The sequence below is a fragment of the Euprymna scolopes genome, chromosome 22 (genome assembly GCF_053919585.1).
Source record: "Euprymna scolopes isolate OS-2025 chromosome 22, ASM5391958v1, whole genome shotgun sequence".
NCBI classification, from domain to species: domain Eukaryota; kingdom Metazoa; phylum Mollusca; class Cephalopoda; order Sepiida; family Sepiolidae; genus Euprymna; species Euprymna scolopes.
In genome coordinates this window covers 120,615,060-120,628,489 of record NC_136503.1, presented here as the reverse complement: position 1 = coordinate 120,628,489, position 13,430 = coordinate 120,615,060, and the positions used below count along the sequence as shown (strand labels likewise).

General features: G+C 30.2%; 1 protein-coding gene across 1 annotated transcript in view; it reads right to left on the bottom strand.

Annotated features, from left to right (window-relative positions):
* Positions 1 to 13,430, bottom strand: part of LOC145243689 (cilia- and flagella-associated protein 45-like) — a 136,419-nt gene that overhangs the window by 26,704 nt on the left and 96,285 nt on the right. The window contains exon 6 of the mRNA XM_080106749.1: positions 793 to 1,100. Coding sequence (XP_079962875.1) covers positions 793 to 1,100 — 308 coding nt within the window. The remainder of the gene's footprint in view (positions 1 to 792; positions 1,101 to 13,430) is intronic.

Sequence of the window (13,430 nt, the reverse complement as noted above, 5' to 3'; positions counted from 1 at the left end):
TATATGATACAAATATATATTATATGATACAAATATATATCATATGATACAATATATATTATATGGTACAACTATATATTATATGATACAATATATATTATCTAATTCATATATTATATGATACAATATATTTTATATGATACAAATATTTATTTTAGGATACAAATATATATTATATGATACAAATATATATTATATTATACAAATATATATTGTATGATACAAATATGTATTATATGATACAATATATATGATATGATACAACTATATATTATATGATACAATATATTACATGATACAAATATATATTTTATAATACAAATATATATTATACGATACAATATACATTATATGATACAAATATATATTATATGATACAATATATATTATATGATACGATATATATTATATGATACAAATATATATTATATGATACAAATGTATACAAACATATTATTTTAACAAGTTCAAAGATTCAACTTAAAACAGTATCCTTTTTTTTTTCAAAAGTATTCAATAAAGGACTGAGCTTTATAACTAAACATTTCGAATGCCAATGTAAATGCAAGTACATTTCAGTCAGCTGTATGCCTCGTCAGGGACGAAAGATAATGAACTAAACATTTTGTGATAGGCTCGAAAGAGCATAATTTAGAGATTTTAGATAATCATTCTATCCCAAATCTGTGTCAATTACTAGCACGATCGACAACATATTTTCCTTGTTTTACCTTTCATCATATTATTCGTTCCAAACTATGTGCCGATAAGAATTCAAAGTTCACGACTCACCTAAGTATTTTTTCGAAATCAGCTCGGTCCTTTTGAGCTTGAATAGCTAGGAAATGTTCTTTCTGTTGCATCTGCTGTTTGCGGGATTCAATAAGCATGGCTTCCATCTCACACTTCTTCTTCGCTTCCAGCGCCTCCTTTTTGCGCCATTCCCGTTCCGCTTCTTCGGTTGCTCTTTTAGCGCGAAGTGCGTCTCTATCTGCTTGGTCATCGCGCGCTCGTTCCTGCATCACAAGGAGTCTCGCAATCTCACGCTGTTTCTCCACACGTTGCTTCTCTTGCTCGGCCTCGTACGCAGCTTCACGCTCCTAAAACAAAGGCAAATGCACTATATCAAAATGAACGCCATTTAACTATGACTTTCATCATAACATAATATTAATAAGACGCCAGCAGCTCTCGTGCGCACAAACATCTCCGGAACTAGTTTTCTCTCGTTCAAATGTCGATATGATGACATAAGGTAGATTATAGCGACATTAAATATAAAAATTAAGTATTTAATGAATAGAATTTAATGTGTACCCGATAACCAGGGAACAGAGTGAAAACTTAGCTGTGCCAACTTGGAATCCAGTTTCCATGGAAACACTTTCATCAAACCAACACTCGGCGTAAGACAACCAGGCAAGACATGTTTTCAATATTATTAGCAGTTAACTGCTGTGTCTAGCCCCAGAAACCGTTACTATGATATGGCCAATTAGTTATAATATTCTGATAAATACACACATGCACAAAGACTCAAACGACTACATAATTGCTTAAAACAATTCGGTTCATCCGTCACAACTGTAAACGAGGTCCAAATTTACGCCAGGTTTTTAAAATAAACGACTATTCTAGGAATTCTACGAGAGAAGTGAATAGAAATGAGATCTTCGATTATTTAGTCCGTTTTTTTTTTTTTTTTTTTTTTTGGTGTCAATAGATTTGCAGTCGTGACGTAACGAGTTTCGACTGAATGGAAAAGGTCGAATCAAATCGCGGTTTTTTATCAAAATATAAAAATAAACATTCGACTATTTTTTAATAGAAAGATCAAGTTTCGAGTATTATACATTTTGTTTTAAATACACTTGTTATTTTTGTAATTTTTATTTGGGATTTTTTTGGATGCGTTTTAATTTATCTGTATTTAAAAGATAAAGTTACGCTTAGTTTTGGTCACGACTAAGGTACTAGATTTTCTTCTTCGTATTTCCAAAGAATTAGAAAATGTTACTTAATGTCTTGTTGCATAAATAGCCAATAGGTAATGGTCACATGTAAGTTAGAGATGAGTGTCTTTCTTCTTTGCATCTTAATGTAGAAGTTCATGAAATAGGAACCTCCGGCTCACCCATGACTATTGGTACACTACTTCTACTTATCAAGTAAAAATTTATAACGCATTCAATTATACATCGGCAAGAGTTGACTTTTACCTTAACGTATATTTTCTATGGAAATCGAAAACTCGCGCCGTAGAGTTAATACCAACAAAATCAGTAAAAAAAGAAAAAAGCTTCCACCCGAAGAAGATATTACACCGACAGTGTCAGCACAATAATAATAATAATAATAATAATAATAATAATAATAATAATAATAATTCCGATTTCGCTAATGAACGTCTCTCTGGAAAGGGATGGGATCTTCAAAGATCAAGGGGTTTCCTAAGGATGTTCGTGGTACCTATAATTGCAGAGGTTTGAAGGCCTCCTAAAACATTGGGGATTTGTAGCTTTTTCGATTGTCCTTCCAGATGACTTGATACTACTCCTAGTGTACCAACTACGACCGGGATTATTTGTGCTTTAACCCAGTGTATACGCCTTATCTCCAAGGCCAATGGAGCATAATTGCTCCACTTCTCATTCTCCTTCTTTCTCACATTCCTGTCCCAAGGTACTGAAAAGTCTATAATCTGCCAGTTTTTTGAGACCTTGTCAATGACGACCAAATCCGGACGATTATGTTCCAATTGCTTGGTCGTTATGACATTTTTGTCCCACCATACCTCTACCTTGCCATCCTCACTTGTTCTCACTTCATCAGGCACCTCTTCAAACCATTTTCTAGCACACTTCACCCCAACCCTCTTACATACCTCCCCAATATATCCGGAGTCCCATGCGATCGTGTCTTTTGCGGTAGTCTCTCTGGGCCAGTCCACTACACCCTGCTGCAAGGTGCGCAATTGACTCTGAGGTCTTACCACAAATCCGGCATTCTGCAGCAATTTCCTCTCCTAGAACCACTTTTTTGAACAATCGTGTTCCTGTTCTTGTGCTGCACAAACAAAAGCTTCAGTATTCTTAGCCAGATACCCAATAATAATAATAATAATAATAATAATAATAATAATAATAATAATAATGACAACAACAACAACAACACTAGCCAGGATATCCGTATGGAATTCGGTATAGAAAAATGCGCACTGCTGACCATGAGGAGGAGAAAACTGGAACCAACAGAAGGTATAGTACTATCCAATCAAACAGAGATGAGGGCATTACGTGAACATGATAGTTACAAATACTTGGAGTGATGGAAACAGACACCATCAAAGCAACGGAAATAAAAGAGAAAATTGGAAAGGAATACTTCAGAAAGACAAGAAAACTCCTCGAAACTAAATAGTCGAAACCTAATTAAAGGAATGAACATATAGGCAGATACCCTGAGCCGTTTATAAGCTGGACCAAGAAGAACTAAGGAATCTCGAACGAAACACTATGAAACTCATACCGATGCAAAATGCACTACACCCAAAGGATGATACTGACCGACTATATGTGAAAAGGAAAGACGAAGGAAGGGGGCTGGTCTGTAAAAAAGAGTATGTATACAACACGAAAAAAAGAAAATTAGAAAAATACATAATGCAGAACACCGAAAGAACACTGAAAGAAAAATTACCGCAGCAAGAGACACGAAAGAAGCAAACAACATGGAAAATAGATGAAGAATAAGACGAGGAAAGAAACATGGAAAAAGAAACAGCTACACGGATGATTCATAAAGATTACAAAAGAAAAGACTAACGAAAGCACCTGGATATGACTACAAAAAGGAAGCCTAAACAGGGAAACTGGGTCACTATTAACAGCTGCACAAGATATGCAATTAGAACTAACTGCATCTAAGACACAAGAAAACAGAAAAAGCAAACTTTGCGGACAAAGAGACGAAACAATAAACCAGATAATACGTGAATACAACAAACTAGCCCAAAAAGAATATAAAAATAGAGACGATTAAGTGGGGAAGGCAGTACATTGGCAATTCTGAAAACAATTGCATCTTGAATGCACAGACAAATGGTACAAGCACAAACTGGCAGCAGTACAGAAAAATGAGTCATAAGATCCTATGGAACATGGACATACAAACGGATAAACCCATCCAAGCAAGAAGACCTGATATTATAATAGTTAACAAGAAGGAAAAGTCCTGCCAGATTGTAGATTTTGCTGTTTCAGCAGGCCACAGAGTGAAGACCAAGGAGACAGAGAAGCGGAGCAAATACACGGAGCTGACCTAAGAGCTCAAGGGGATCTGGAAAATGAAGAAAGTAAAGATAACATAATATGAGCACTAGGAACAATACCAACACACTTTGAAAAAGAAAATGGGAGAGATTGGAATCAGAGGGATGACTGAGAAGATACAACGGATTTCAATCAGGAAATCTGCAGAAATATTAAGGAAAACTTTTGAATGTTGAGACTAAACTACACAATATCTACACGAAAAAATAGACACAGAAACGGCTACAGCTGTAAAACACAAAGGTATATCACATGGAATCATGAAAACTGAAACTGCACAATTGTAAGATACCGTGTGTGAGTGTCGCCATAAACGGCCACCATCCAAAATAATGAGGGTTAAGGAGGATGGAAAGACCAAGCCAGACCTCCGCTGGCTGAGTGCAAAGAGGATTTGGACATTAGGAAGGCTTATTGCCACCCAAATTCCAGTGAATACCAATAGTCGCCGTCAGCGAAAAATCAATGGTAAGCGTTTGTTGCGATAACGCAATTTTTTTGCACATGCTATCGAAAGAAGAGGAGAGTACTGAAAATCTGGGAGACTTGTTGCCATTCATACTCCCGGGAACACCACATGTTGTTCTTAAAGGGGAATCTTTGATGATCGCTTATGTGTATACTCCTAGAATGTACACAATAATAATAATAACTGATTTTATTCATTTAAAAATTGTATTCAGTTTCCGTTATAAATATTTATGCACGCATTGTGTTTCATGACGTGTGACCATTTTTTTATTCAAACAAGTGACACTCAGCACATAATACATTGCTCATACTTGGTTTACGTATTTACGTACATTTTCTCAACGGGAGGGGAGCTTGGGGTTAAATATTAATAAAACAATAAAAAGAAAACAAAAGTGTCGCTCTGAAAAGATATTTTATATATCGAAAGTCTCAGCATATTTTAATATTATCATTATTATTATTATTATTATTATTGTGTTTGTTGTTGTTGTAATTAATAATAATAATAATAATAATAATAATAATAATAATAATAAGAAGAAGAAGAAGAAGAAGAAGAAGAAGAAGAAGAAGAAGAAGCGAATGTAGCAAACTAGCCCAAAAAGACACGATCAAGTGGAGAAAGCAATACACTGGCAATTGTGCAGACAACTACATTTTGAAAACACTGATGAATGTTACAAGCACAAACTGGCAGCAGTGCTTGAAACGAAAAGTGCCAAAATTCTATGTGACATGGACATACAAACAGGTAAACCTATCCAAGCAAGAAGCCGGATGTCATAATAGTTAACAAGAAGGAAAAGTCCTGCCAGATCGTAGATTTTCCTGTTCCAGCAAACCAGAGTGACGATCAAAGAGACAGAGAAACGAAGGAAATACACAGAACTAGCCAGGGAGCTCAAAGGGATATGGAAGATAAATAACGTTAGGATAACACCACTAATAGTGGGAGTGATGGGAATAATACCGAAACTACTGAAGAGGTGAAACACAGACGCAACTTAAAAACTGCATAATTACATAATTGTAAATTAGGCCCCTTTTTTCTGCTCTGTTTCTCATCAGCAGAAACTGTTGTTGCACCAAACAAAACGGAGTGTCAATGATGGAAAGATCGAGGAAAGCACTACCAGATCTTCGCTGGATGCGTGCGAGGAGGACTGAGACCTTGGGGGGCTATTGCCACCAATATCCCAGTGAACACCAATTGTCGCTTCCAATGAGAAATCAATGGCAGACGACTTTTGCAATAATGCAAATTAATTTGCAAAGGTTATCGAAAGAGATGGAAAATACTGGAAATCTGAGAAGACTTGTTGTCCATCAGACTCCAGGGAACATCATAGGCTGTTTTCAAAGAGAATTCTTTGATGATAGCCTGCGTGAAAGCTCAGTAATAAATGATTTTATATTAAGGTCGATGGGAAGACACTCTGCAGAGATCTGGATTATTGAATACAATTTTCAAGAAATCTAAATTTAAATAAAAGCGTAATTTTAAATGATAGATTTACAACAATGGCTGATGCTAATTAGCAAGACTCGATTGAAACCGATGCTAACATGTTGCTTTGAACTACTGTAATCTATCCAGTTGGCTTAAATAAACATTCCATAATCCATTAATTTAGGATTTTACAAAGGGCATACATATTATTTATGTTTACGCGTGCGCACCAATCCTTTTAAAAAGATATTTTATATAACTCAAAATTTTATGGAGCGCAATACTTTTCTCGATTAAATTCTTTGTATCAAACTTATTTTAAATCTTTTGAGGGCCGATGCGAGTTTGGATATGTGCACTCCCTTAATAGTAAATTTTATAAAAAGAAAAAAATAATAATGATGATGATAATGTGCTTATGTTGCTGAGATTATGTAATATCTAAAATGCATAATTATCTGTTCATTAAAACAAATGAATAAAACATTATATATGCACTTTCTAAATGTTAACATTTGCAAAGAAAAAAAATGCCCATGTTACTTGCTCTGATGCCTATAATATATATCCCAAATTCATAATAACCTGTTTATTAATTTAGAAGTATGTCACCTGTACACACACACACGCACGCACGCACACATACACACACATACACACACATACACACACATACGCACACACACATCTATACACGCACAAAATAATCATGCAAATGCGATCTTTGATACATTAGGTCACTGTAAATACGTTTTACAATAATGTATGCATGTTAATGTTTGTTGCGATAAGAAAAGAATTTGGCGACTGAGTGTTTGGGCAGTGCATACGCAATAAAGATAAGTATAATAACATATGGGTAGACGTAGTTTATGGTTATATGGTGCAAGTAAAATAAAGTTAATTATTCAATGTGGTTTTGTAGATGTGGTGTGGTATAGGCGAAACAAATCTTTATAGATAGACAGGGTTATCTATCTATCTATCTATCTATCTATCTATCTATCCATCTATCTATCTATAAAAAAGTGGAATTGTATGTGGGTGTCTGTGTGTGTACATTTCCCTATAAACTACTCTGTAAATTTTCGGTTCACAGACTCAAGATTGGACATAAGTGGTATTGAGATTTGGAAAAATCTTTTTAATCGGTTTTCGGCTAGAAATTTGGTGTCGAGGGGCCAAAGTTCAAGAATTTCACCTTTGAAAACTCTATTAAACTCCTCCGTCAATTTTAGGTATAAACACTTGAAATTTTAGATGTTACTATGATAAATATATACTCAGAGGCGTCATCGGCACATACCCACTGGTACTCGTCTCCCTTTACCGTTTACTTCCCGTCAACATGATACTGTTTTCCATCTATATTAATTTTCTAATGTTTTGAGCATTGTTGGAATAAAGTACAAAGTAGAACGATAAAATTGTCGCCCTAGAAAAGAAGACATGATTCAATTTCCGTTTGATGAAAACCGGTCTTCTTTTTTTGTTGCATCTACTAGTTGGCCAGTTGTGTACAAATCCCAAGAGTGATAGAAGCCTTCTATCATGTCTGAAAGTGACACAATGTTCAACGAGTGAGATCGGAGATGGGCACTGTACAATTCATGCCCTCTACCGTTCCAATTTATAACAATAGGATCATTGCCAGCACCCTCAAAATGCAAATCCGGACCATTAAATGCACAGTTCAATGAAGTTTCTGGCCACCGTTATGGTCTTTGGTGTGGTTTGAAGTGAGGACCACATCATGCCACCTCACACCTTCGAAATAGGCTTGAAAGTCAACATCAAAGTGTATCTTAATGTTCTGAAGAGTGTTGTGATTCCCCGGTGTAATCAGGTGGCCGCTGGCAGACCCTGGATGTGGCATCAGCACCAGACTCAAGCTTGGCTTCAGAAGGAGTGCTACGACTTTCCACCCTTCTTCCCCCCACCCCACGACCTAAACCCGCTGGACTCCTTCATTTGGTCATACATCGAAAACATCCCCAATATGACCTCCCTCAACACCAAAGCCAGCCTGATCGCCGACATCCGCTGAGTTCCCGCTGATGTTTGTGGAAAATGCTCCCAGTTCTGAACCTGTACTGAGGTGGCGATTGGGGCTGAAGGCGGCTACATTGAATAGATGTCAGCTCTACGACATAATCAAGTTAGCTGAATTAATGTTTTTCAATAATTTTTTAAAATAGAGCTGTAGTGTCGTTTTTTGTAGGGCGACACTTTTATCGTTTCTTCCTGTATTCATACTTGTATTGTTGCGGTTATCATCCTGGTCAGATTGAGCTTGAGCACAAACTGCATCACAGACCAGTTTCGACGATCCTGGGGCAGATGGCATGAAATGGCTAACCACTCCCGATTCCAGCGCCGGAGAACAACTATTTGTGGATCCTATAGTAATATCAGGTCGTCCTTAATTGTTGTGGCCCACCGGCGAGTTTGTGCCATCCAGGCAGGGAGGGGGAGAGAAGACCTTGTGGTTGCTCTCACCTCCTGGTCGATGATCTGCCCGTCCAAATTACCGGGGACAACGTTAAAAAAGGACAGGCCGTAAGGGCCAGTTTTAATCTTCAGCTAGTATTGCTTTTTTCCTCTTTAAGAATAAAATTAAGCCGTATTTGTAGAATCTTTTTAGTATCATTTTCGTATTTAGCATAACTTGTTTACCTTTTCCCATGCATAATCCTACATGTCTACTTGTTTTAACTCGGCTATAACCTAGCATAATTTGTATTGTTGTTTCTTTCTAGCATTTTTTAATGCTCAAAATATATTTCCGCAAAGTTATTAAAAACAATGCCTTCATCGTGTATTTATGTGGTTCTGAGACAATGTTTTCGGTCTTTTTTCAGTTTTACCTTAGTGAAAGTTCAATAAACCTAAGTCTAAAATATACTATGTCTCAGAGTTTATCTTTATTTGTTTTTATATAAAGTGTTATGTAGTTTTCAATTTTATTGGACAGTGTTTTTATGTGTTTTAAGTTTTTAGTAAACAATGTTTAATAGACCATGTTTTTATGTGTTAAAAATTCTTAATAGACAATGTGTTTATGTAAATTCTTTTAATAGACAATGTGTTTATGTAAATTCTTTTAATAGACAATGTGTTTATGTAAATTCTTTTAATAGACAATGTGTCTATGTTAAAAAATTTTAATAGACAATGTTTTAATGTTAAAAATTCTTAATAGACAATGTTTTAATGTTAAAAATTTTTAATAGATAATGTTTTAATGTTAAACATTTTAAAGATAATATTTTAACATTAAAAAATTTAATAGATAATATGTTTATATTAAAATAATTTAATAGATAATTTGTTTATATTAAAAAATTTAATAGATAATGTGTTTACGTTAAAAAAATTTAATAGATAGTGTGTTTATGTTAAAAACTTTTAATAGATAATGTGTTCATGTTAAAAAATGTAATAGATAATGTGTTTAAGGTAAAATATTTTTAATAGATAATGTGTTTATTTAAAAAGCTTTTAATAGATTATGTTTTCATGTGAATAAAATATTAATAGATAATGTTTTAATGTTCAAAATTTTATTAGAAATTGTTTTAATGTTAAAAAATTTGAATAGATAATGTTTTTATCTGAAAAGATTTTTAATAGACAATATGTTTATGTTAAAAAGTTTAAATAGATAATGTGTTTATGTTAAAAACTTAATAGATAATGTTTTAATGGTAAAAATTGTTAATAGATAATATGTTTATGTTAAAAAATTTTATAGATTATTTGTTTATTTATAAAAAAATTAATAGATAATGTGTTTATGTAAAAAAATTTAATAGATAATGTGTTTATTTTAAAAAATTATGTAGATAATGTGTTTATGTTAAACATGTTAATAGATAATCTTTTAATGTTAAGAAAATTAAATAGATAATGTGTTTATGTTAAAAAATTTAATAGATAATGTGTTTATGTTAAAAATTTAATAGATAATATGTTTATGTTAAAAAATTTTAATAGATAATGCTTAATGTTAAAACATTGTGATAAGGATTTAATGTTAAAAAATTTTAATAGATAATGTGTTTATGTTAAAAAATTTAATAGATAGTGGTTTTATGTGAAAAATTTTTAATAGATAATGTTTCAATGTTAAAACAATTTAAATAGATAATGTGTTCATGTTAAAAATTTAATAGATAATGTGTTTATGTTAAACAATTTAATAGATAATGTGTTTATCTTAAAAAATGCAATAGAAAATGTCTTCATGTTAAAAAAAGTAAATATATTATGTGTTGGTGTTAAAAAATTTTAATGTATAATGTGTTTATGTTTAAAAATTTTTTATAGATAATGTGTTTATGCAAAAATATTTTAATAGATAATGTGTTTTTGTTAAAAAAATTTTAATAGATAATGCATTAAGGAAAAAAGATTTTAATAGATAATGTTTTAATGATAAAAAATTTTAATAGATAATGTCTTTATTTAAAAAAATTAAATAGATAATGTGTTTTAGTTAAAACATTTTAATAGATAATGTGTTTATGTCAACAAATTTTGATAGATAAAGATTTACTGATAAAAAATTTTAATGGATAATGGTCTAATGTAAAACAATTTTGATAGATAATGTTCTAATTTTTAAAAATTTGAATAGCTAATGTTCTAATGTCAAAATATTTTAATAGATTATGTGCTAATGTTAAAAAATGTTAATAGATTAATGTGCTTATGTTAAAAATTTTAATAGACAATGTTCCAACGTTAAAAAATTTTAATAGACAATGTTCTAACGTAAAAAAATTTTCATAAATTATGTGTGAATGTCAAAAAATTTAAATAGATAATGTTCTAATATTAAAAAAATTAATAGATAATATTCAGATTAAAAATTTTAATATATAATATGTTTATATCAAAAAATTTTACTAGATAATGTGTTTATGTAAATAAATTTTAATAGATAATGTGTTTATTAGAAAAATTTAATAGAAAATGTGTTTATGTAAACAAATCTTAATACATAATGTTTCCATGTTAAAAAATTTAAATAGATAATGTTCTAATGTTAAAAAATTGTAATAAGTAATGTGTTTATGTTAAAAAAATTTCATAGATCATGTGTTTATGTTAAAAAATTTAAATAGATAATGCTTTCATGTTAAGAAATTTTAATAGTTCATGTGTTTATGTTAAAAATTTTAATAGATAATGTGTTTATGTTAAAAAATCTTATTATATAATGTGTTTGTGCTAAAACATTTTAATGGATAATGTATTTATGGTAAAAAAATGTGTTTATGTTAAATAATCTTAATAGATAATGTGTTTGTGTTAAACATTTTTATAGATAATGTTCTAATGTTAAAAAACTTTAATAGATAATGTGTTTATGTGTAAAAATTTAATAGATAATGTGTTTATGTTAAAAAACTTTAATAGATACTACGATTATGTTAAAAGATTTTCATAGATAATGTGTTTATATAAAAAACTTTAATAGATAATGTGTTTATGTAAAAAAATTTAATAGATAATGTGTGTATGTTAAAAAAATTTTAATAGCTAATGTGTTTATGTTAAAAAATTTATTCAATGATAAGTTTATGTTAAAAAATTTAATAGATACTATGTTTATGTTAAAAAATTTAATATATAATGTGTTTTTATGTTGAAAACTTTTAATAGATAATGTGTTTATGTTAAAAAATTTAAATAGATAATGTGTTTATGTAAAGAAATTTAATAGATAATGTGTTTGTGGTAAAAACTTTTTAACGATAATTTGTTTATATTAAAAAAATTAATAGATAATGTGTGTATGTTAAACATTTTTGATAGATAATGTGTCTATGGTAAAAAAAATTATAGATAATGTGTTTATGTTAAAAAATATAATAGATAATGTGTTTAACTAAAAAAAAATTAATAGATAATGTTTTAATGTAAAAATGTTAAAAAATTTAATAGATAATGTGTTTATGTTAAAAAAATTTAATAGATAATGTGTTTATGTTAAATAATTAAATAGATAATGTGCTTATGTTAAACATTTTTAAAAGATAATGCGTTTATGTAAAAAAAAATTATAGATAACGTGTTTATGTTAAACAATTTTTATCGATGGTGTTAAAAAATTTTAATAGACATTGTGTTTATGTTAAAAAACTTAATACATAATGTGTTTATGTTAAAAATATTTAATAGATAATGTGTTAATGTTAAATAATTAAATAGATAATGTGTTTATGTAAAACATTTTAAAAGGAAAATGCGTTTATATTAATTTTTTTATAGATAATGTGTTTATGTTAAAAAAAAATTATCGATAATGTCTTAATGTTAAAAAAATTTAATAGATAATGTGTTTATGTTAAAAAATGTAATAGATAATGTGTTTTTGTTAAAATATTTTAATAGATAATCTGTTTATGTTAAAAAAATTTTAATAGATAATGTCTTAATATTAAACAATTTTAATCGATAAAGTGTTTTTGTTAAAAAATTTTAATGGATAATGTGTTTATGTTAAAAAAATTTAATAGATAATGTCTTAATGTTAAAAATTTTAATAGATAATGTCTTAATGTTAAAAAATTTTAATAGATAATGTCTTAATGTAAAAATTTTTTTTATCGCGCATTGTTTTATGCACGATTTACTTTTTTTTACAAAGGGTGAATATTAGTTTGGTGCAAAACTAATGTCGTTTTCTGATGTTGAACGTCCTGTAAAGAATTGCATTGTTTTTGCACCAACACTTTACATTTTACATTTTAAAAATTTTCGGTAACACTTTGCAGCAACATTACACTTTACATTTTACATTTTAATAATTTTCGGTAACACTTTGCAGCAACATGCCACTTTACATTTTACATTTTAATAAATATTAGGTAACACTTTGAGGCAATATGACACTTTACATTTTACATTTTTATAATTTTAGGTGACACTTTTCAGCAACATGACACTTACATTTTACATTTTAATAAATTTAGTTACCACTTTGCAGCAATATGACACTTTACATTTTACATTTTAATAACTTTCGGTAACACTTTGCAGCAACATGACACTTTACATTTTACATTTTAATAATTTTTGGTAACACTTTGCAGCAACATTACACTTTACATTTTAAAAATCTTAGGTAACACTTACATTACACTTTACATTTTACATTTTATTAA